The sequence below is a fragment of the Lissotriton vulgaris genome, chromosome 9 (genome assembly GCF_964263255.1).
Source record: "Lissotriton vulgaris chromosome 9, aLisVul1.2, whole genome shotgun sequence".
Taxonomy (NCBI): domain Eukaryota; kingdom Metazoa; phylum Chordata; class Amphibia; order Caudata; family Salamandridae; genus Lissotriton; species Lissotriton vulgaris.
The window spans coordinates 141,718,271-141,742,447 of record NC_141697.1 but is presented as its reverse complement, the minus strand read 5'-3'; the positions used below and the strand labels follow the sequence as shown (position 1 = coordinate 141,742,447).

General features: G+C 45.9%; 1 protein-coding gene across 1 annotated transcript in view; it reads right to left on the bottom strand.

Annotated features, from left to right (window-relative positions):
• SPTBN5 (spectrin beta, non-erythrocytic 5) overlaps positions 1 to 24,177 on the bottom strand; it is a 2,284,272-nt gene that overhangs the window by 2,225,881 nt on the left and 34,214 nt on the right. The window contains exon 2 of the mRNA XM_086937224.1: positions 5,384 to 5,523. Coding sequence (XP_086793350.1) covers positions 5,384 to 5,494 — 111 coding nt within the window. The 5' untranslated portion in view covers positions 5,495 to 5,523. The remainder of the gene's footprint in view (positions 1 to 5,383; positions 5,524 to 24,177) is intronic.

Genomic DNA, 24,177 nt, shown 5'->3' with positions numbered 1-24,177 from the left:
TGCATTTCCCCTTGCCTATGTCTCTCTTCTCTACTGCTCAGCCAGTTTGAGTGTTGGTGTGCCTGAGGATGTCTAGAATGTTGGATGTATGATGATGTCATGGAGTGTTGGGTGCTTGGTGAGCTGTGGAGTGTCAGTTGGAGTGTGCAGGCTGAGCAGGACAGAGGCTGCTCCTGGTGGGGCATTAAATGGACTTACCATCTTCCTGTGTCTAATTGATGTTGTTAACTTATCAATAAATCTTATGAATATATTTACGCATCATCTGGTCTCTAAGGACTATCTTATTTACAATACTGGCGACGAGGTAAAAAGAACTACGTGTTGGTGAGGGATTACCCTGGATTACCTGGATTAACCAAAGGAATATAAACTTTTGAATTGGAACCCAAAGAAAAATACATAAGGAAAAGGAAAAGAATAAGGAAACCTGGAACAAACGCTCTGGTAAGCCCCACCAGTGTTCTTAGTCAACAGGACAGCCTGCAGTCCAGAGCGTTTACCAGCCTTGCATGTTACCTGTATTTTTCTAATAATAAGACTTTCACATGCTGTCTATGCGGGTGTATTGTGGAGATTACTTTGGATGGCAGTTTCCTTGTTTTTCTACCGTTTTTAATCTTCATTTTGGTTCACTCTCCTGCTGTCATTGAATTTGACCTGGGACTGGAGGCAGCGCTTGCAGTTGATTGATGTAGTGCTCGTTTGTTTGCATGAGCGTGCATCGAACGTCAGGTATGAACTTGTGGAGGCACACCCTCTATCTGCCTGTGGAGAGATCGGTGTCTGCGTTTTTTTTAAGCATCACAGTGGGACAGAGAGTTGGACATTTTAAACGGGCCAATGTTATATCGCCAACTCAGAAGGACTTTTTAGTGCACTCGCAACGTGTTTTGGCAGCGACAATGATTCCTACATTTACCATGGGCCAATCTAATATTCGTCTACTCACCATAACATTTTAATGTGTTATGGACACTCGCAGCTAATCTCTGCATGTTTGTTGACTCACCGTATGCTGTGCTGGTGACGGTTGTGACGGTTGGTCGGCGGAGCTCCTTCCAGTTTCCCTGCTGGCATCCAATTGATGACGTTTCTGGAGCTCTTCGGCGTGTTGGTGAAGTCTTCGCTCCTGCCCCTTGTGACGTCTGTGAACATGCCGAGCTTGGTTCTCACGTCGTTTACGCTGCTACGCTCGACGTGGCGGCCATGTTGCTTTCGGCTCAGTTGCCATGACAACACTTCATTTGCCAGTCTCTTGTTTGTTTCTTTAGCTTGTCGAATGGTTGGGTTTTCGTCACAACGGAGGATACTACTTGGTCAGCGACAAGCAACTGGTGGGAATCGGAACCCGTTTGTCCACTTTACAGTTTTGACCCTTGGATCTACACGGTATTTTTGCTGGTTGTCACTTTCGAGTGGTGAAGTTGATGGAAATCCGGGTGGGAGATCGCTCACCAGAGCTGTCTTCATTAATCGAAGGGGATGTATTGGAGACTTTTTGCTGGGAGATTTTGGGTGAGGACACCCTCGTTTAGCAAGGTCATTGGAAGTCACTCAGATCCTGAATGTCAATTTGGAAGTTGCCGTCATGACTGGGACTATGGTACTGGTGATGCATTTGTGTGCATTAGAAACACTGGATCTGGCCTGTACCATTCGGACTTTGGGTGAGAAGCTACATGGATTTTCGGGTAAGAAATCGCTCACCGATCGTAGACTACGGTGACCACGTTTATTGTTTTAATTTGTTTTGCTACTGTTGCCTTGTTCTTATTTACAACTGGGTGTTTACATTATTGTAATGGGGGCATGTTGCAGTTGTCGCAGGTCCTTTCTGTTGTTTTTGAATTTTTATATGAAGAGAGGAGGAGAGTGTGTGTGTGTTGCGTTTATGGCCTTTGCTTGCTTACTTGGCTTGGTGTCTACTTGGTTTGGTTTTCCGTATTGGGTTGCCCTGAGTTTGGGGTGTAGTGCTCAAGTGCTCATCACTGGTTTTTCCCGTGTTCTCTATGTTGCTAACCACTTATTGTTGGTTATGGACTCACATTTTGTGTGTTCCTTTATTTGGGGTTATGGTTTCACATTTTCTGTGTTACTTAAAAGTCATTCAAGTATTTTTAGTTTACCAATCTACTTCACTTTTAGTTTGGGTGGAAGAATGTTTTGTGCTTGGGACTGCGTATGAGATAACACTTTCACATGAAGTTCTCTACGTTTACACTCACTGTTTGGTTGTGGGTGAATGTTTTCCTGATTGGTTATTGTGGTTTGGTCTGAGCAGGGTATACACCTTCACATGAGGTTCTCTGCGTGTACACTCACTGTTTGGTTGTGGGTGAATGGTTTTCCTATTGGTTATTGTGGTTTGGTCTGCGTAGAGTAAGTACTTCCACGTGAAGTTTTCTGCATGTACGCTCACTGTTTGGTTTGTGGGTGGATGGTGTTTCCTGTACTTTCTTTAAGTGCAATCCTAGTTAAGACTGTGTTGCAGTTGACGCTTTCTTGTGTGTTTTCTTTGCTTCTTACTTTTTAAATGTTTGAGTTGAAGCAATTTTGGGCTTTACCTGGTTATGAGTCTATTTGAGGTTCTCTGTTTTACTTATGTAATGTTGGTTTGATTATTCTAATACTGTCTTAGTTTATGCTTTCCGGTAACTCTTTGATTGTGATTTAAGGTGTGTGTTTTCATTGGCGTTTTGGATTGTTATGCATTTTCATTTATGTTATATGTACCGATTCATTTGCTCAATGTATTTTCATGCATCTTTCATCATTCTTTATTGTGTTTGGTTTCCTTAGGGAGGGGGATGTGTTATAATTTACTGCTGCATTTCCCCTTGCCTATGTCTCTCTTCTCTGCTGCTCAGCCAGTTTGAGTGTTGGTGTGCCTAAGGATGTCTAGAATGTTGGATGTATGATGATGTCATGGAGTGTTGGGTGCTTGGTGAGCTGTGGAGTGCCAGTTGGAGTGTGCAGGCTGAGCAGGACAGAGGCTGCTCCTGGTGGAGCATTAAATGGACTTACCATCTTCCTGTGTCTAATTGATGTTGTTAACTTATCAATAAATCTTATGAATATATCTACACATCATCTGGTCTCTAAGGACTATTTTATTTACAATACATTGCTTACCATATCTTGGTGCTCATTCACTTAAAAAGCTATGGTAGTTCCACTGCTGAAAAAAACCATATTTTCCGCCTTTCTTTTCCTTCTAAGATCTTGGAAAAAGAAGTTACTATCTAAGTTTTTGCCTTTATGGAAAATAGTAGTAGCTTATATTCTATGCAGGCTGGCTTTTGCCCACTTCATGGATCTGAAATGGCCATATTAGCTGTCACAAATAACATCTGCATGATCCTGGATAAGGGAGGGAGTGCCACACTAGTACTACTAGACCTCAGTGTAACCTTCGTCTTTCACCAGCAGTCACATTCTATCGGCAATCGAGACAAGGGATTTGACTGGCTTTCCTCCTTTTTGGAAGGTCGCTCCCAATCAATCCCCTTTATTCCATTCGCTTCTCAACCACACCTCCTGGTGCACAAGGTACAGAAGGCTCTTCACTGAGCCTGACTTGTTTTAATATTAATCTCACTCCTTTGGCTGGCCTGATTCATGACTTTGGTCTTTCTCTCGTTTTTGTATGCGTACGACACAAAGATTGTGTTTTGCTTTGCAGTTGTCCTCTTCAGTTCGCAATTTCCATGTCTATCAGCCATGGCTTTCTAAAGTGGAAAAAACTCACTTAAGTTGAACAGAGACAAAACTGAATGGCTGCTGTTTGGTAGGGTCTCTCTCACATGGTTCTTCATGGCCTTCTAAACTGGGTGCAGCTCCTCACCCTAAAGACACTGCTATAATCTAGGCGTTATCTTGTATGCGTCTTTGACTTATGTGAAGCAAATCAATGTCCTTACTTCTTCTTGGTTTATCTAACCACATATAGGGGGTCATTAGGATGGAGGATTTTCCGCATCCTCCGGGCCGGCGGAAGCCACCGCCGGCCCGGAGGATGCGGAAAATCCTCTGCGGACCCACCAGGACCCACCGCCACATTAGGATGGCTGGTGGGTCATGGTTTAGGTCCGCAGCTTTTCCGCCGCGGCTGGCTTACAACCGCGGCGGAAAAGCACTAAAATGGTGAAGGTGTCTCTTAGACACCTTCAGCCAGATTAGGATGTGCATGGAAACATGCTTTTCCGCGGCGGCTTTTCCGCCGTGGAAAAGCATGTGTAACTGCACTGCAGGGGCCCATTGCGGGCCCCCTAGGTGTAGTGGGGGGTGGGGGGTGCACATGGGGGGTACCTATGGTACCCCCCTGCATTTGCGTGCACAATGCAGCAGGCACCGCGCGGTGCCTGCCGCTTTGTGCACGCAAATGCTGTGCATGCATTTTTAACATTGCTGCGGGTGCAGCTTGAAGCTCCACCCGCAGCAATGTTAAAAATAGAGGATGTGACCGCCACCCTGGCGGTCACATCCTAATCTGCACAGAGGGAACGCCGCAGCCCATGCGGACGTTCCCTCATGCTCTGGGGTCGCGGACGGACTCAAGTCCGTCCGCGATCCTAATGACCCCCATAGTTTGCAAGACAACAGTGTTACTTCTGCCCGCACTCGTTGGTTGATGATCCATGCAATTGTTCTTTCACACGTTGACTATTGTAACTCTCTTTAAATCAGCCTTCCCGCAGGTCTCCTATATTGACTACAACGGATCTGAAGCCTAGCAACCAGGCTTCTACAGGTTCTTCTATCACACTGTTCCATTTCTCCACATCTAAAAGCACTTCTTTGGCTGCCTGTGGAACAGTGAATGACATTCCAGGTCTTATGCGTCTATCACAGAGCTCTACATAAACGGGGACCAATCATCATTAAATCAATAATTAATCAGTATATCCCTTGGAAAAGATTATGCTTTGTTGATGCATCATTACAGGCGGTAGTGTCCTTAAAGTATCAATTTTGAATGGAAGAAAGAGTCTTCACTTATTAGGTTCCCAAGTTGGGGCAACCCATTCCAGTGATTTTGCTGATTGGCTGTCAAGAGTCTGCATGGCGATGAAGAAGAGTTTGAGACTTGAGTTGACATAGAATATACTAATGTCTAACCCAGTACAAAAATACGGACGTTTCCTTAGAATGGGAAAAACCAAAATACCTGCAACAAACACAAAGACATAAAACCACAAACTTTCTCAAAAATAATGTGGAAAGAGAGGACCTAAACTCATGTTTTTCAAAGTAGGGGATAGAGAGTAAATACCAGCGGCTAACACAGGAAATAAGAATACGTGCTTATGTAAAATAAGGGAATAATGAAAAATATAAGTGACGAGTAGAGAGGAATATATTTAGAAGTTGCTGTACTTACGGTGTCCTGAGCAAATATGTTGTTCATCCAATTGGTGAAGGTCTTTTTCTGTACAGACATGCGCTGCTCTTGCAGGTTCTTGATATGACCCTCATGGTACTCATCACTCATGGTGAAATGTCTTTGTTTCTTCTCCTACCCTGAAAACAACAGATTGATATTTGACATTTAGGCCCTCTCGTTGTTTGCAGCACTCTCTGCCCTGGGACCAACGTTCCAGAACTGTAACCAAGACTAGTTCTTAATAAGTTCTCAACATATACTGTTCCCTAATTATTATTTTTTTTTAATTGTTTTATTAGAGGTTTCATAAACAAAGTAGACATTCACATTTGTCATTCCATATTAGTACATTTCTTCTGTGTGGATATACGATACAATCTAGTCTAGTCTAGTCTAGTCTGGATATTTGTATTGCGCAGCATATCACATCCCGAAGGGAGTCTCATGGCGCATGCGGACAGTCCTAGAGAAAGAAGATGAGTCTAGATGGAGATTTTTAACTAAAGAGCCATGTCTTCAGTTGTTTACGAAAACTCATGAGTTCAGTGGTTGTGACAATGCATGTAATCATATAATACCTGCTCTTGCTTAACTACTGCCTGCTTATTGCATTTACCAATAGCTCTTGAGGACTCTGCATAACACTCTCGTTCTTGATTAGTGTCCCATGCTGAGCTCAGGTCTATGCCAGTGCCCTGTTGGTGTGTGTATATCCAAGCATCTATGTGATAGTCTACTAACTAGGGAGGCAGGAAATACTGTGTGTGACAAAGAAAAACAAACAGGTGGCAATATAACATGATTGGAGCGACCCCCGTTTCCCCACCCAGCGTGTTTAGTTACTACTTATGTTCTGGAATGCATAGGCCCGCATGCAAATGTGGTCTGCAGCCATCTGTCAGGAGTGACCGTTTGCAGCAGCCCCCGTGTCTGCGACTGTGCTATGTTCGGCCTGGACATTTTTTCAAGATTATGTCCCAGTAGACCTCAATTGGGATCTTGCGAGTCCCAGCGTGTCTTCCCTGTGCAATGCTACACTTTCAATAGCTGAAAGGGGGGGGGGGGTCCGCAATCAAGGCTGAATCTCCGTAATGAGAATTCTCATTGCGGAGATTCCGCTGGAGTGCGAAAACTCTGCCACTACGGCGGGGCCTCTGCCACAAGTGCAGAGGGCCTTGGTGAATCATGCCCATTCTCTGTTACCCTTAAAAATTTGAATAGTTGTTGTTGAAGTGTGCGCTGACCCTACATTTGGGAACACTAAACCACCAAAGATTGGAAGGTAATGGAGAAAGTAAGTTGGACTGTGGCTGAATACTAACAAAAGCCTGAAAGAAGCAATATTATTATGGGAAACTATATTTAAAATATGAGAACACAGTCCTTGGCACATGTGATGAGGATATGACTATGGTATTAATGTCTCGTTTAGTTCAAATTTCTGCGGTCGACACCAGTGTATTGTTCAAAAGTTTTTAATGATGCAACAACAAAAGAACAATCAGCCGGTTGTACTTTTGCTGTTGCATCCAGGACTGTGTTCTCATTATTGGTGTAGTTTCTTTGACTCACACACTCACGGGGGTTACAGGGTATTTGCCCCGACCTGGCAGCACTGCGCGCACACTCCCAGCATAGTTTACATAACGCGTACAACTCTGAGCGCCAATCTTCCTGTTTTTACCAAAAACCCTACATCAAGATAGTATGTTTGAAATATGCTATAGAAAAAGCTACATGTAAATATTTCAGATGTGGAAAGTGCTGCATGTCGATTTGAGATTACTTCGGAGTTCTGGCAGAAATTAAATAGAGTTTAATGTTTGAAATGGGAAGTTGCTACCCAATAGGGTAGGGTATCCATGTTCAATATTCTTCAACCACTACCCCTGTTCTGAGTTCAGTTGTTCAGGACTTCTGTTTTCAAAATAGTCCTAAACCATATTTAGTTGGATTCAGATTTCGAGGTATATTTAAGGGAATACCAGAATCTGATCCCTTGTACAGCTAGTCATCTCCCAGTGTAGTTATCCTTTGGAAAGATGGTGGGTTAGACACATGGGCTCTCTGACGGTAGTCTCTGGTTTGGATTAAATGAGGTATAATTTTCTACAGGTATTCACTGTCTCTGCCCCTGTAAAAATCAGAAAAATCTGAAAAATCCTTCCGTATCTAGAGAAGAAATACAGGAAAACGATTGTTACAGGTCTAGTGCTCTCACGCCTGGACTACTGTAACAGCCTGATGTTAAACGCCCAGCAGAGTGTACTCAATAAACTCCAACTACTGCAAAATGCAGCCGCCCGCCTGATCACCGATACTCCCAAATTTGCTTCGGTAACTCAGGATCTGGTGGCACTACACTGGCTGCCAATTCGTAAGAGAATTACATTTAAGGCACTATGCATGGTCTTCAAAGCCCTTCATGATATGGCCCTAGACACATGAAATTGCTTTTTTGCTGGCATAAACCAGCACGAACCCTGAGGTCAGGAGAATTGGCTCTGGTTACGGTCCCCAGAATCAAAAGAGCTCGCTGGGGAGGTAGGAGCTTCTCCCTTAGGGCGGCAGAGGCTTGGAACAAACTCCCACTTGTGCTCAGACAAACTCAGGGTCTGATGGCCTTTAGAAGAGGACTCAAGACTTGGCTCTTCACTCAGTAAGCCTGCTCACTCACGTTAGCCCTATCATATCAGCGCCAGGACACCTCCGGGTAACAGAGCGCTCTACAAATGTGCCAAATAAATAAATAAATAAATAAAATATGCTGTATCAGTGGTGCACAAGGCATTACAGATAACCCTGAGACAAAACGTGAAGGGTGGATTGCCATTGTTAATGGCACTGGTAATGAATTACTCTAGGCTACAATCCAGGCCACCTTGATTTTTGCCCACCTCACACAAGAAACAGCTGAATGCAAATCAGCCTTCGTCATGCTCCAAAGGCAACAGTCCAGCCGAACTGCTAAGCCAGATCCTGTCTAGGCAGTTACACAAGCAACCCCAACTGGGACATCCATAAACTATTTTCAGCTCTGGATGGAAGCAATAGTGAACAATGCACGGGCACTGATTCCAATGCAAACAATTCTCAAGTTTCAATAACCTGAACATTTTGTAGCAAGCATAGGCACTGGAAGTAAGGGCATGGGGAGAGGGGCTGCAGCACCCCCAAAATACTGATGCTGGAGTTCAGAAGGTCAATGAGCAATAGACCAGACCAATGTTAGAAGTATTTTATATCCAGACTCTGATTTTTTCTAGATAGAATAAGATTTTACACTATAGGACAAAGAAATTATTGTTGAGGTGTTCTGCATGCACAACTCTGATGTTTGACAACTACAGACAATTCGAGTCATACATAAGTGGGGCCTATTTACAAACAATTACTGGCAAGAGACCTCGGGGTTAACAAAAGCCGATGATAGCTGTTTTGAAGCTATCTTAGAATATTATCAACCTCAAAGCCCTTCTTGCATCACACTCACCTCTTGTCTGCTGCACACCCTATTAAAAATGCTGCCATGGCTGACCTCAGACATTAATATAGTTTCCTATTTCCTAACACCTCATTAGGTTGGCATTTGTTTTGGATTACAGAAGATCATGGGCACTTTAAAACATCCAGACGTTATTGCTATTAACAAAGTTGTTGTCTTGGTCTCTACATGTATGAAAGGCATTATGATATAAATATTCTAATATTAATGCAATCTTAGACTACATTTCCCCCTGTTTAATGGTTTTAGAAAGGCAGCCTTCATGCAAAAATGTCCAAACGAAGTAACTTTGTTTTCAAAATGTTTGATTCACATTGAGTCCATCCTTTTATAGGCATGAAGGTACTCTTCCAGCACTGGTCTACTCTCTGCCTCACATTATCTCAAAGACGGAAAGGGCAGCTGACCTCTCTCATTCCTGGAAGGCTGTCCTCCTTTTCTGAAAAAGCTGCCGGCACAGTCAGACCTGTTAGTTATTAGTTCTATGGAAGTGGCAAAGACCATGGCTACGCTTAACATGTATGGAACTTATCTATCTCTCTCTCTCTCTATCTATCTATCTATCTATCTATCTATCTATCTATCTATCTATCTATCTATCTATCTATCTATCTATCTATCTATCTATCTATCTATCTATCTATCTATCTATCTATCGCCTCTGTTCATATATGTGTAGATCCAGGAATCTGTTCTTGACTTCATGGTCCCAAGTTTGAAACATGGTTGAGGGGTATCTTAGAGTTGTAAACATTAAACCTGTTATTCAGTGCAAAGAAGCCCCATGGGGGTTGACGTGTGCTTAATATATGGTTATCTATCTATCTATCTATCTATCTATCTATCTATCTATCTATCTATCTATCTATCTATCTATCTATCTATCTATCTATCTATCTATCTATCTATCTATCTATCTATCTATCAGTCTATCTATCAATCTATCTATCTATCTATCTATCTATCTATCTATCTATCTATCTATCTATCTATCAATCTATCTTTCTATCTATCTTTTTACATCACAGCCAAGACAATGTATCATCAGAATTCTTATTATTATACATAGTAGTAGAAGTAATAGTAGTAGTAGTAATAGCAGTAGGGAGGATAAAGAGCTTCTGGAGGTAGAACTACTTTAGGTGCTCCTGGGCAGGCTAATATGTACAAAGAGTGAGAGAGGAAAGGGAAACGTACTTATGGATGAGATGTATCTCAAGGTGTTTACGACACACTTGGTGCCTCATTCTGAGTTCCAAAATGGGGGTTATTAATTCTGCACCCCCAAAGTTAACAAGAACGGAGTCCTTCTAGCTCAGGATTATGGGATTAGCAGGAATTCTGTGGTAAACCCTGAATTACCAGGTGAATCTGTAATTTTGGATCTAATTCGCTGGGTTATCCTTCATTTCCCCCCTCCCCCCCATTGCCGCACTGCAGGTCTGCACTAAATTAGCTGACATGCCTAATGAGGAACTCCGGGCACTCGTAACAAGGCCTTAGGGTGGGCCTTGTCAGCAGTGCAACCACCACAACAGCCTATGCTCACACTAGCCACTCAGAAGTAAACAGGGATGATCTAGCTCAAAAACACCTGGACATCTCTAGAACAAAATGATAATGCCGAAGGGCTATACCATGCTAGCATTAATAGACCAAATCTGCTTTTTTTAAATGTAAATCTGAAACCAGAGCCAGGCAAATGTAGGACAGTGCAGTGGATGCTCGGTTTATTGCATCTACAAGAGTAGAAGTTAAGATATTTCATGAAGCCTACACATGGGCTTACCTCATCCCAATGGTAAGGAAAAGCTTGGCATGCTTTGTGCTCATACATACAACTCCAGCAGGTCTCTTTCAGGCTCCAGTGGGTTGGATGGGGTGGTAATGGACACGTCACCAGAAGGGAAAAAGCTACAGTGACACAGAGGACAACACTAATCTATGTTTACCATTTAGAGCATTGCTTCTGGTGGGCTAGAACATTATGATGTATTAATATACTTAGGCCCACATGCATCATTGTTACATTTTGCACTTCCTAATTTGCGAAAAATAAGGAATCGCAAATTAAGAAGTGCAAAATGCTATGCATCATTGTTTTCGGTATTCATTTGGGATTCGGTAAAAATCGCAATTTTTACCGAATCCCAAATGAATACCGAATTCTTGAGTGCATTTTCGCAATTCCTATTGATTCCTATGGGCCAAAAGGCCCATAGGAGTCAATGGGAAGGCATCAGCAAATTGCGAGTGGCACTTTGAAAATTTCATGGGTGCAGGGGGGGGTCCAAAGGACCCCCCCATGCACCCCTGAAATGTATTTTTCGCATCATGTTTCACACACACATGTCCTAAGGACATGTGTGTGTGAAACATGAATGTAGAAAAAAAAACATTTGCAGCATTTTAAACACTTTTTCCAAATTTACCGAGTGGTTCAACCACTCGGTAAATTTGGCACCCTAATTGCGACTTTGCACTTGTGAAAGTAATGATGCATTGCTTTTAAGAAATCGCACATCTGCGACTTCTGAAAAGCACCCGCAATTTTAGAACTCGCAACAATGTTACGAATTCTAAAATTGATTCATGCATCCCAAAAAGCACTTTTGCATTCGCAAACGGCCGATTTTAAGTAATCGCACCGTTTGCGACTACAAAAATGCTTGATGCATGTGGGCCTTAGAGTCTTACTTAGAGTTTGGCAAACAGTGTACTCTGCCACAAGCTTGGTGGTGTCCCCTGCACCCCTAAATGGAATTCTGCCCACTGTGTTTAGAGTCAGAGGACCCTCATGTTTCCTCAGGCAGTGCCCCCACTGGATTTGCCGGTGGAAACCTTAGACAGACATTTCAATAGAGTTTGGACCATTGTCTCTTTTTAGAGCAGATAGTCCGACTTACTTTTTTTCCTGTTCAAAACCACCTGGATAAGCCTGGCGATCCTGAACAGAAAACAATTGCCTCATCATCCAAAGAGAAAAGTCTCAAGGTGTCAGGGCTGTTAGTTTTAGGTTTTCAAAAGCAAACTTCCGCTTTGGGTGTTTGTTCTTCGGGAAATAAAACATTTCTTAAGCAACTGTATGAAACATGGAGGCCACTAAGGACACTTAAAATGCAATGCGAAGATCTATTGTGGCAGTGGATCCACTTAAGGCAAAGAGCTCTCCACCAGGCAAGTGAGAACTCTCAATGTGGCAGGCTGTAGCCTCCCAGGGCAACACAGTCCATGCCTCTGCTGCCTTGGAGGAACAGACTATTTTTTACAATTCAATAAAAAACGTGGCACATTTTCACCAGGAAAAAGGCAAACTACAAAAGCACTAATGAGCTATGCTACTGACATGCACTCATGGGTAGGTTGTCAGCGTTTTACATGGTTTAAGTGTGATAAAAAGAGATGAGGTCCTAGTTGAGATCTTTTTGAGACTTTCTAGATATGTGACCATAATATCTGCTAATTAAGTACTTCTGATGAGTATCAACTGGGTGGTAAAACACTGCAGTCACTTTGAAAATTATATTAGAGAATTGTGAGACAGCACAACTACTCTCACTGTAGCCACAACGCCCACACAGTAATTCTCTTAAATTGTACCTTAAACTGTACTTTGTCCCCAATTTCCTAACTGCCTTTGCAAGGCAAGAAATTCCAAAGGTGCATGCCCACCACACCCTACTCCCTACCCTGGCCTTGCCGTTCCCTTATCATGGGGTCGAATAACCATGGAAAATATAGTGATTACAAAGCAGGCTCATCCTACGTGAAAAAGAAAATGTTACTTAACCTGCAAACATCTGTTTGTGGCATGTTGTGCTGTAGATTCACAAGCTGTGCTTACTCCATCCATCTAGTGTTAGCTCGGACACATGCAACTTGTTTTTGTGCGAAGAAGCCTTTTCGAGTCACAAGGTTTGGTGACTCCACCTATCATAGGAAATGCGCATGGGCATCAGCTCCATAGTTAAACTGGTTTTCCGTGTGGAGGACGAAGATATAGATGGCTCCACTGCAGGTGGGTAGGTTGATATTGATTACTGTATCAGTGACAGTAAAAGCCGGCTTTTCTCCATTGCAGGCAGGTAGGTAGATTGCAAGCACTGCATCAGTGTCAGTGATAGCTGGCTTCCCTCAACTACAGGCAGGTAGATATTGGGAACTGTATCAGTCTCAGTGAAAGCTGGCTGCCCTCCACTGCAGGTAGGTAGGTAGATATTGGGCACTGCATCAGTGTCAGTGATAGCCGGCTTTTCTCCACTGCAGGCAGGTAGATAGATATTGGGCACTGTATCAGTCTCAGTGATAGCCGGCTTTTCTCCACTGCAGGCAAGTAGGTAGATTGTGAGCATTGCATCAGTGTCAGTGATAGCCGGCTTCTCTCCACTGCAGGCAGGTAGGTAGATTGTGAGCATTGCATCAGTGTCAGTGATAGCCGGCTTCTCTCCACTGCAGGCAGGTAGGTAGATATTGGGCATTGCATCAGTTACAGTGATAGCTGGCTGCCCTCCACTGCAGGCAGGTAGATATTGGGCACTGCATCAGTCTCGGGTGATAGCCGGCTTTTCTCCACTGCAGGCAGGTAGGTAGATATTGGGCATTGCATCAGTTACAGTGATAGCCGGCTGCCCTCCACTGCAGGCAGGTAGATATTTGGAACTGTATCAGTCTCAGTGAAAGCTGGCTGCCCTCCACTGCAGGCAGGTAGGTAGATATTGGGCACTGCATCAGTGTCAGTGATAGCCGGCTTTTCTCCACTGCAGGCAGGTAGGTAGATTGTGAGCTTGCATTGCAGCAGTGTCAGTGATAGCCGGCTTTTATCCACTGCAGGCAGGTAGGTAGATTGTGAGCATTGCATCAGTGTCAGTGATATCCCGCTTCTCTCCACTGCAGGCAGGTAGGTAGATTGCAAGCACTGCATTAGTGTCAGTGATAGCTGGCTTCCCTCAACTACAGGCAGGTAGATATTGGGCACTGTATCAGTCTCAGTGAACGCTGGCTGCCCTCCACTGCAGGCAGGTAGGTAGATATTGGGCACTGCATCAGTGTCAGTGATAGCCGGCTTTTCTCCACTGCAGGCAGGTAGGTAGATATTGGGCACTGTATCAGTCTCAGTGATAGCCGGCTTCTCTCCACTGCAGGCAGGTAAGTAGATTGTGAGCATTGCATCAGTGTCAGTGATAGCCGGCTTCTCTCCACTGCAGGCAGGTAGGTAGATTGTGAGCTTGCATTGCAGCAGTGTCAGTGATAGCCGGCTTTTATCCACTGCAGGCAGGTAGGCAGATTGTGAGCATTGCATCAGTGTCAGTGATAGCCCGCTTCTCTCCACTGCAGGCAGGTAGGTAGATTGCAAGCACTGCATTAGTGTCAGTGATAGCTGGCTTCCCTCAACTACAAGCAGGTAGATATTGGGCACTGTATCAGTCTCAGTGAACGCTGGCTGCCCTCCACTGCAGGCAGGTAGGTAGATATTGGGCACTGCATCAGTGCCAGTGATAGCCGGCTTTTCTCCACTGCAGGCAGGTAGGTAGATATTGGGCACTGTATCAGTCTCAGTGATAGCCGGCTTTTCTCCACTGCAGGCAGGTAGGTAGATATTGGGCACTGCATCAGTGTCAGTGATAGCTGGCTGCCCTCCACTGCAGGCAGGTAGATATTGGGCACTGTATCAGTCACAGTGATAGCCGGCTTTTCTCCACTGCAGGCAGGTAGGTAGATATTGGGCACTGCATCAGTGTCAGTGATACCCGGCTTTTCTCCACTGCAGGCAGGTATGTAGATATTGGGCATTGCATCAGTGACAATGATAGCTGGCTGCCTTCCACTGCAGGCGGGTATGCAGATATTGAGCGCTGTATCAGTGATAGCTGGCTGCCCTCCACTGCAGGCGGGTGTCACGTTCACCCATATAAATGAAGACACCGAGTCGGAGGCTAGGTATTAACGTGCTACTTTATTCCCTACCAGCCTCGCACTGGCTTACAGGCTAATTCCCTTTCCTGTTTCCTGCTTCCTGTTTCCTTTTCCTGCTAGCCTGTCCTGTCCTCAAGTAGGGTCAGGCGAGACGACGTGACATCTCCCCTGTTTCACAAAGTCTTGCTTCTACTACATTTCTTCAACCAGTCGTCGAGGTTTCCTGACGAGGCGTTGGGGACGTTTCTCTCGCTTTGACGTTTGACTCTGGTGGCTTGTAACTTCCATTGTCCGTGCTGGACTGCGAGGGCCTTGGTCACTGCTGTCACTTTGGTTGTGAGATTCACTCGAGGTTTGACTCGACGATGTTTCTCGTCGGGTGCTCCGATTGCATCTTCTGAAGTGTGAGATATTCCTCGTTATCTGTTTGTGGTCTGCCTTGGCTGTGATCATGGTTCCTTTCTTTTTGATGACTTGGAAAGGAATGTCGAGATATCGACTGTCTGCTTTGGCACGCCGATCACTTCGGACAATTACCCAGTCTCCTTCTTGGATGTTGGTGTCTTTAGCATGCCTACGTTGGTCCGCGTATGTCTTCATTCTGTGTTTATTTCTGTGGTCTATCTCAACTAGTGTGTTGTGATCAATGGTGACGTGTCGTTGTTGAGGTGTGGAGTCCATCATAGGTAATCGGGTTCGAGGTGTCCTTCCTAGCATCACAGTGGCTGGGCACTGGTTGGTGGTGCTGTGTGGTGTGTTTCGGTATGCTCTTAGCACTTCATTTAGTGTCTGTTGGACATTTCTGTGGGTCAGTTCAGTCTGTTGGATCGCCCTTTTGAGTGTTCCCTTAAATCGTTCCACCATGCCATTTGCCTGTGGCCATAATGGGGTGATTTTCTTATGTTTGAAATTGAGGTGAGTTGCAAAGGTTGTAAATTCATGTCCGTTGAATGGTGGGCCATTGTCTGTTTTTACACGCAACGGAATGCCCCATGCCGCGAAGATTTCATCCAGCACGGGGATTACTGTCGTTGCTCGAGTGGATGGTATTAGATGTGCAAAGGGGAATCGCTAGTATTCATCCATGATGACGATGATGTATTGTCCCTATTGCAGTGGTCCGAAGAAGTCAACTGCTATTTGCTGCCATACTACTTCCGGTAGGTCTGACATTTGTAGCGGTGCTGGGGGCTCTTCCCGGCTGACCACCTGGCAAGTCATACAGTCTTTCAGGGTTGTTTCTACCATGTGATCAAGTGTGGGGAACCACACGCGTTCTCTCAGGGCTTTCTTGGTTGCATTGATGCCTCTGTGGCCCTCGTGTGCCAAGTTGATGACTCCTTGACGCAGGTTGAGTGGAATCACTATTCTCCCCCCTCGCAAGACAAGACCGTTGTCACTGATGGAGAGTTCGTCACGCACTCGTTGGAATGCGGCTAGGTCTTGGCGCAAACGATCGGAGTCTGGTGGTGAGTGTTTCACATCCCTCCAGGAGTTTGTGCGGACGCGAGCCATGACGGCTTGTATGAGTGGGTCAAGCGTGGATGCTTCTTGGATTGCATCCATGGGGACTGTGGGTGGACAGGCTGCATCAACGACAAAGTGCAGGTATTCGTCAGCCACGGACAGTGCAGTCCGAGCTCCGGCCAAGGGATGGCGCGACATGAAATCAGCTGGATTGTCAGCTTTTCCAGGTTTGTGGATGATTGTGAAAATGTATTCTTGCAAGCGCAGGCCCCACCGTTCGATGCGCGGTGGCATCTTTGCGTTAGGGTTTCCGAAGATGGTGATGAGGGCCTGATGGTCCGTGATGATCGTGAAATGCTTGCCGTAGACGAACAGGTGGAAGTGTTCGCACGCCCACACCACAGCCAGGCTTTCTTTCTCCGGTTGGGAGTAAGCTTTTTCGGTGTCTGTGAGGCTGCGGCTTGCATACGCAATGATATGGCGTTGATCCGAGTCTTCACGATATTGGGCCAGGATGGCACCCAGGCCCACTGGGCTGGCGTCGACTGTGATTTCCGTTTTCTTTTTAGTGTCAAAGTACGCTAGATTTGTGGCGGACCCAACAGCCTGTTTGATGGTGGTAAATGCCTGTTGGCACGGTTCAGTCCAGTCAAATGATTGACCCTGGCGAGTGAGTTCACGTAGGGGATAGCTGATCGTGGCGTAGTCGCAAATGTAGCGTGCACAGTAGCTTGCCATGCCGAGGAAAGAGCGAAGGTCGCTCACGTCTCGAGGTGTTGGGGTGTCTGCAAGTGCCACTACTTTCTCAGGATCTGGTCGCATCCCCTCTTTGGAAAAAATGTGTCCATAGAACTTCAGGGTGTCTCTGTGGAATTCACATTTGCTGGCGTTGAGGGTCAGGTTTGCGGTCAACAGCGCATGGCAGACCCTGTCCAGCGGAGTGTCATGTTCAGTTTGGTCTTTGCCGAACACTAGCAGGTCGTCACTATAATTGAAGGCGTTGGGGATGCCTTGTATGACCCGTCTGATGGCCTCCTGGAAGATCTCGGCTGCCGAGGAGATGCCGAAGTTCAGGCGTTTATAACGGAACAGGCCTTGGTGCGTAGTGAACGTCGTAATGTACCTCGATTTTTCATGGAGCTCCAATTGGTGGTAACCTTTATTGAGGTCGAGTTTGGAGAATACAGTGGCGCCATTCAATTTCGTGATCATGTCACTGATGTGTGGCCCGGGATGGCGCTCCCGCTCGATGGCAGTGTTGGGCGCGCGCATGTCGACACACAGTCGGACTTTGTTATCTTGTCCTTTCTTAGGAACCACCACGACTGGTGACACCCATGGCGTGGGTCCAGACGTGCGTTCAATGATGTCTGTCTGGAGTAGGTCTTGCAGCTCCTCATCAACGGCTTGTTGGAGATGGAATGGCACCTTTCTGTGGTGTTGAGCGATAGGTGTTACCTTCTCATTGATGTGGAGCTTTACTTTGAAGTGGTTTAGTTTCCCGAGGCCCTTGAAGAGGTTCGGGAATTTTGCTATGATGTCAGGAGCATCTTCCGTTATATAGAGGAGTTCTACCAGCTTGAGTCTTTCTGCCGTGGGCAGGCTGAGGAGGCAGTCTGCTACATCTGGTCCTTCTACCACATGGATATATGCATCGACTGTGCGATCTTTGAAGGTAAGGGTGGTGTGAAACCGGCCTAGGCATGGTAAAGGTTTGCGTGACATCCACGTGAAGATGCGGATGGCAGCAGGTTCAAGTTTGGGTTTCTGTTTCATGTTGTAATATTCAAGAGCGCAGATGTAGTTTAGCGACGCTCCTGAGTCTAGGACAAATTTCGCAGGATGTTCTCCTATCAGGATTTCCAGCTTCGGGTATCGTTTAAGGCGATCAGGGTCTGCTACCATGCAGATGTATTCATCGCTATCTTGAGACGTCGGGGTGCGTGATGAGGAAGACTCACTGGATGTGCCCCTGCGTGATCGGTATGAGTCAGTTGTATGATGCCTGGTCCGATGAATGCTCTCAAAGCGACATCTTGACTGACTGGAGTAAGCTGACTGGACGCTGGAGTTTGATGAACTGGAGGAGCGACTTTCCCTCCCTTTTATGGCTCTCGCGTGGTGGCGAGTGTCACGGCCTCTGGTTGATGGTTTGTGAGTTGACTGCTTGGCTTGACACGCTACCTCAAAGTGATTGTCTCTCCCGCAGCGATGGCACCGCTGGCCAATTGCTGGACACTGTCCTGAGTGTGGGTAGTCCTGACCACATCTGTAGCAAGTGGGCGCTGACTTGGCAGACCTGGAGTGTCGTGAGCTTCCTTTGGACGACGTCTTCCGAGAGGTGTGAGATTTGTGGGAGTTTGACGTCGGTCTGGACGACTTAGATGATCTGTGTGTCTGGACACGTAGTGCGTGGTCCTTCTGGTCAGATTTGTGTGTTCCCATTCGTTTAGCATAGTCTTCTGCTTGATCGTTTATCCGGGTTAGCTCCTCGATTTCCGCCAAGGAATATGGTTTCTTTAGAAGTCGTCGACGGAGGGTCTCGGAATGGCATCCACCAATGATGCGGAGTCTCAAGGCATCTTCTGTCTTGAAGTTGTCGAAATCACAATATTGTGCTAGTCTCCTGATACGCATGATGAAGTCACTCATGCACTCTTCTTTTTCTTGAGTGGCTAGATTAAAGGTGTGTCTTTCGTAATCCACATTTCGTTTGTGGAGAAATCGCCCATCAAGAGCGAGTTTTATTTCATCATAAGTAGCGGTTGCTGCGTTGGGTAATTCTTTGATAATCTGCGCAATGTCTGGACCTATCAGGTTTCTCAGTGCCACTATTTTTTGCTTAGAGTCCTGCACCAAAGAGCCTACCATATAGTCCTCAAAATCTTCACTCCACCGCTTCCACGTTGGACCCATACTGTTGCCTGGTGTTAGTGGTAGTGGCTGTGGTTGGCGCATGAATGAGGCTCCAATGGGGTTGTTGGCCATGGTAGGATTGGTTGGTCCTCCTGTATTCGCTTGTGGTGCTGGGCCTGTGGTGTTGCTCCCTCCAGACGAGCTATCAGGAGGTGGGTCAGACATCAGTGGTGTCCTCTTCAAGAGGTGAGTATGTTTGCCTTACTGCACAGTGGATGTAGAGTCTGTTGTCACTGGCGGGTTTGTTTTATTCTGTTGCGCGGTGAGTGCAGGCTTCTGACAGGGTTTCCAGGCTTTCCTGCGTCTTTGCGCAGCTTTCGCGCTATTTTATCTTTGATAAGGATTCTGTTTAATGCTTGGCGCCTGACTTTAAAATGGCCGCCATCGTGAGTTCGTGGGTTAAGTATACGCTGGCGCCTAACTTTAAAATGGCCGCCGCGCAGGACGTCTTGTCTCTTACTTGGTATTGTTGCTGTGATATTATTTTGGACCTCTGCCGGGTCTGGCGTCACAGGGAAGGCTGCCGGGTGTGACTCACCCTCGTTCCTTCGTCGCGGATGCGGGCAGTTCCTTCCTCACGCCGCACGAGCACCTCGTATCTTCCGGCTGCTCCTGCTCCTCACCGGCGGTGTTGGGCTCCGTGGATCGCTGGGCTTCTGTGGTGAGTGCACATGAAGACATCTCCGGTAGCTCCGGCGTTGAGATGATTTTGGCAGCTCCGGCTCGATTTTCGCACTCTTTCGCGCTGGCTTGATTTTCGCGCTCTTCCGCGCTGCCGGTGAAATAGGCTGCTGGACTCGGTGATCGGCCACTCTGGTTGGCTGGGTGATGTTTCTGTTAGTGGGTGTTAGTGAGATCCCACCCTCGTCGCCATTGTCACGTTCACCCATATAAATGAAGACACCGAGTCGGAGGCTAGGTATTAACGTGCTACTTTATTCCCTACCAGCCTCGCACTGCCTTACAGGCTAATTCCCTTTCCTGTTTCCTGCTTCCTGTTTCCTTTTCCTGCTCGCCTGTCCTGTCCTGAAGTAGGGTCAGGCGAGACGACGTGACAGCGGGTAGGCAGATATTGAGCGCTGTATCAGTGATAGCTGGCTGACCTCCACTGCGGGCAGGTTGGGTACTGTATCAGTGACAGTGATAGCCGGCCTCTCTCCACTACAGGCAGGTAGGTAGATTTTCAACACTGCGTCACTGATTGCTGGCTGCCCTCCAATGCATGCAGGTGGATATTGGGCACTGCTTCAATGACAGTGATAGCTGGCTGCCCTGCAAGGTTATAGCCTCCAGTGCACCTGCGGCGCTGATACTTGCCCTTCCTTTCCCTCCAGCAGTAAGGAAGGCTTTATCTCTAGATGCAAGGCATAGTAAGGGATGGTAGGTGGACTCGAGTCTTGTCAATCAGCTGATAACTGATAAAGTAGCTTTACTCAAAACATGGAAAAATAATAGTGAAAAAGCTGTTCTCGTCCCGTGGGTGGAGACCTCAGAATAGAGCAAGAAGACTGGACAGTATGGGCGCTTTAATATTTCAATGGACCAATCAGCATCTTTGCATCAGTCCCTCAGCGCCCCCTTATTCTAACTGTAACCCAAGCCTCTCTCTTCCCAACACACTGCAGTTCCCTCCCTAGCAGCCTCATCTCTTCCCTTTCTTTTACATTGTGGTTTTCCATCTCACTCCACGTCAGCCTTTTTGCCTATTTACATCCCAGACACACTCAGGGCCTGGCTATTGCTCCCCTAAATTCCAGGGGATACAATTGGCTGGCCAAGGACCTTCCTGGTGTACTTTCTTGAGTGTCAAAAGAATTCGAATTTTCTTTTCCATGAACAAATAGGGTAAAATAAGGCTGCTTCTCTTTCCTGCTCCTTTGCCAGCGTCTGGGATTCATTCTCGCATCCCATTCAACACTTTCGGACGTTATTGTTCGCTCATAGCCAGATTTATTTTTTGCTGCCAATAATGTGGTCACTTTATCTGCCAAGGACAATCTGACCCTGTTCTCAGCAGACATGCTAATGCCTCTTAGAGAGCATCTACATTTCTCTTCATTTAATGGGCCATGAGATGGTTCACGGTGAAGCACTGAACTGTATTTCAGGTCAAGGATTTGCTGTTGTCCTACTATGCTCACAGGTGCCCTTGAGGCGGCCAGACTGAAGGAATATGAGGCGAACCGAGCATTCTGCAGTGTTGTGTTCGGGCCTCAGACCACAGCTCCATGCACACAGCAAATATAGAGCAAATGTGATCAAGGGCTTTAGAACACTTTACACTTGAGAGACATAGTTACCTGAGTAGAGTTAAGGAGACATTGTTAGATATGTGCACAGCAACACAGCAGTTGCAAAACAAATATATACACATAATAACGGAGGGACCCAACAAACTGTGTTGTACAAGTGAATGGAGGGAGCAAGAACAAGAACTTGTGAAGCTGTAGTGAGCAAGATTACTTGACGTGTGTGGATATTCTTGGGCTTGATATTCAGTTGTATCACCTCCAATCACATTGACTGCCTTTGCCTTGGACCCTGTACAGTGTACAGCGCCCCTCTGTCTTTCTGCTAGATTGGCGCTATGTCAATACCACAAGCATGCATACAACACAGCGTGCAGGTGTGACTTTGCATACGAGAAAAAAACGGCTTTTTGGGTGTGTGTGCAGATGAGCGTGGAGATGTCTGAATGTAAGCAGCTTGTGTGTTAGGCGAATGATAGATTGTGAAGGGATGTGCGGCTGGCTGTTCTAAAAGTTATTCGCGGTGCGGTCTATTGTTCCATACCAGCCTGGCTTTCATTTTAGGATTTGACTGGCGACTAATCAGTCACTTTGCAAAATGTGGATTCCCATGAGATTGGTGAAAAATCTCTTACATAATTAGTATAAATTGGTATAGAGACATGCTGAGACCCAATGGGAAGGTCGGCGAACCCCGGAATGGCCTGCGAGAGAGAGCACACCTCCATCCATGTGTTAGAAGGGGGGAAAATTGTAAAGCATTTTTTGAAGCAACTCCCCTCAAGGGACAGGTTTTGAGGAGCATTTAGTGGTCCCCCTTCTTAGTAGTCCCCTGGACCAGAGTCTGCTACCTCCTGAGGATGGAAGCCACAGTTCCCAAAGGAAAGCTGAAGGTCAGTGACAGCTTCCTTTTTAGGTCAAGCGCTGCTCGCTCTGCGAGGATGCTGTACTGGAGTAGGCACTGGAAGCCCCACCCACCCTCCACCCATATTTCTCATTGGCTAGTGTCATTGTCCTTCGTAAATGCTGGCTTCGGATTCGTAAATAGGCTTGTTAGTCCCTCATTGGTACCGCCTTGTCTGCATTTGTTACCTCCCACAACAACTAGACCTTTTACTTGGCTTGTTACACGTTCTGCATTATAAGAGGGTGAGCACTATTTTGTTTATTGACTAATGGGGACAATGGTGGCTGCTTTTTGTATTTGCAGTGTGCCCATGCAGGACAATGGCAGCCGCTTTTCTTATGGAGTGCTATGCCAGTTGAACTTTAAAAGTGGCTGCCTCCTACCCCCATAGCATTCGCGGACCAATGGCGATGCTTTTTTTTTCATTGTCACTTTTTAGAAGAACGTGGCATCTGCTTCGGAGACACTGCGAGTTCTTTCACCTTTTATTTATTTTTACATAGACTTGTATGCCGCGTGCGGCGCCGGCTTTAGGGACCCCGTGCTCAGTTTCATTTTTTTTAATCTAAAATGTTGAGCGCAGAGCCGCTTCAGGACCGCCTCGCTCTGTTTATTTTTTTTTACTTTATTGGTGAGCGCTGCGCCCGCTTCATGGACACCGCGCTCTGCAATACAATAGGTCTTGCTTTTGCCAACGTTTAACCTATTGGCATTGCAAATGACAATGCCTTTTAATATTATAAAAGCCATTGCCATTTACAATGCCAATAGCTCAAAATCTGGCAATCCAGAGACCTATTGCATTGTAAATGCTTGTTGCAAATCAGTTACCAACTCAGCTTGATAGTCAGTAAGAAATCAGTGGTTTGCAACAAAACTGCAGTCAGAAACCACAAAGGGAATGACCTTCACACCTTTCAATTTTCGAATCAGAAAGGGTCGCAAAAAGACCCTCTGGAAGTTATTATGGGCCAGATGTATGACCGATTTTTGCATGCACAAATGGGTTTTAGACCCGTTTGCGCATGCAAAAATCATGTGGGCCATGTACAAACCCTATTTTGCGACTCACAAAAATTTGCAACTCGCAAAATAGTGTTTTGCAACTCACTATTAGGAAGGGGCGTTCCCTTCCTAATAGCGACCCCACAAGCCATGTAAGAATGTTTTGTGACCGCAATTGCTGAAGCAAAAGGCTCACAGTTTACCACCCTCTTCAAGAAGGGGACCCCTTCCCCTTTGTGAATGCACGTGCAAACATTTTTTAAGGGCAGTCAGTAGTCCCAGGGACCACTACCAGCCCTTAAAAAAGAAAAAGAAAAGTAATTTTTTTTTTAATGCATCCCGCTTTCCTTTAAGGAAAACAGGCTGCATTTAGAAAAAAACTGCTTTATTTAAATGCAGTCCCAGACATGGAGGTCTGCTGACACCAGCAGACCACCATCCCTAGGAGTGCCCGCAATTCCCAAAGGGGTCACAAATTGAGACAGCCTCATTAATATTCATGAGGCATGCAATGTGCGACCCCATTGAGAATCGCAAACAGGGTCTTAGACTATTGTACATTGAAAATTGCGACTCGCTAATTGCGAGTCACAGTTTCCAATGGTCGTACATCTGGCCCAAACTCTTCCCTGTCTTGCAAAAGGGTTTTGGTACATTGAAAAAAGCATTATTTTTAGTCCCTGTGTTTTTGCACAGAGTAGTCTTTCTGGTCGTACATCCCCTATGTACAGTGGGTCCATAGTTTGCTGTTTGTATGTCCGAGACTCGTTGCAATTACATTATATTTGAGGTCACAGAACATTTGGTTTGACTAAAGATTTATTAAGAA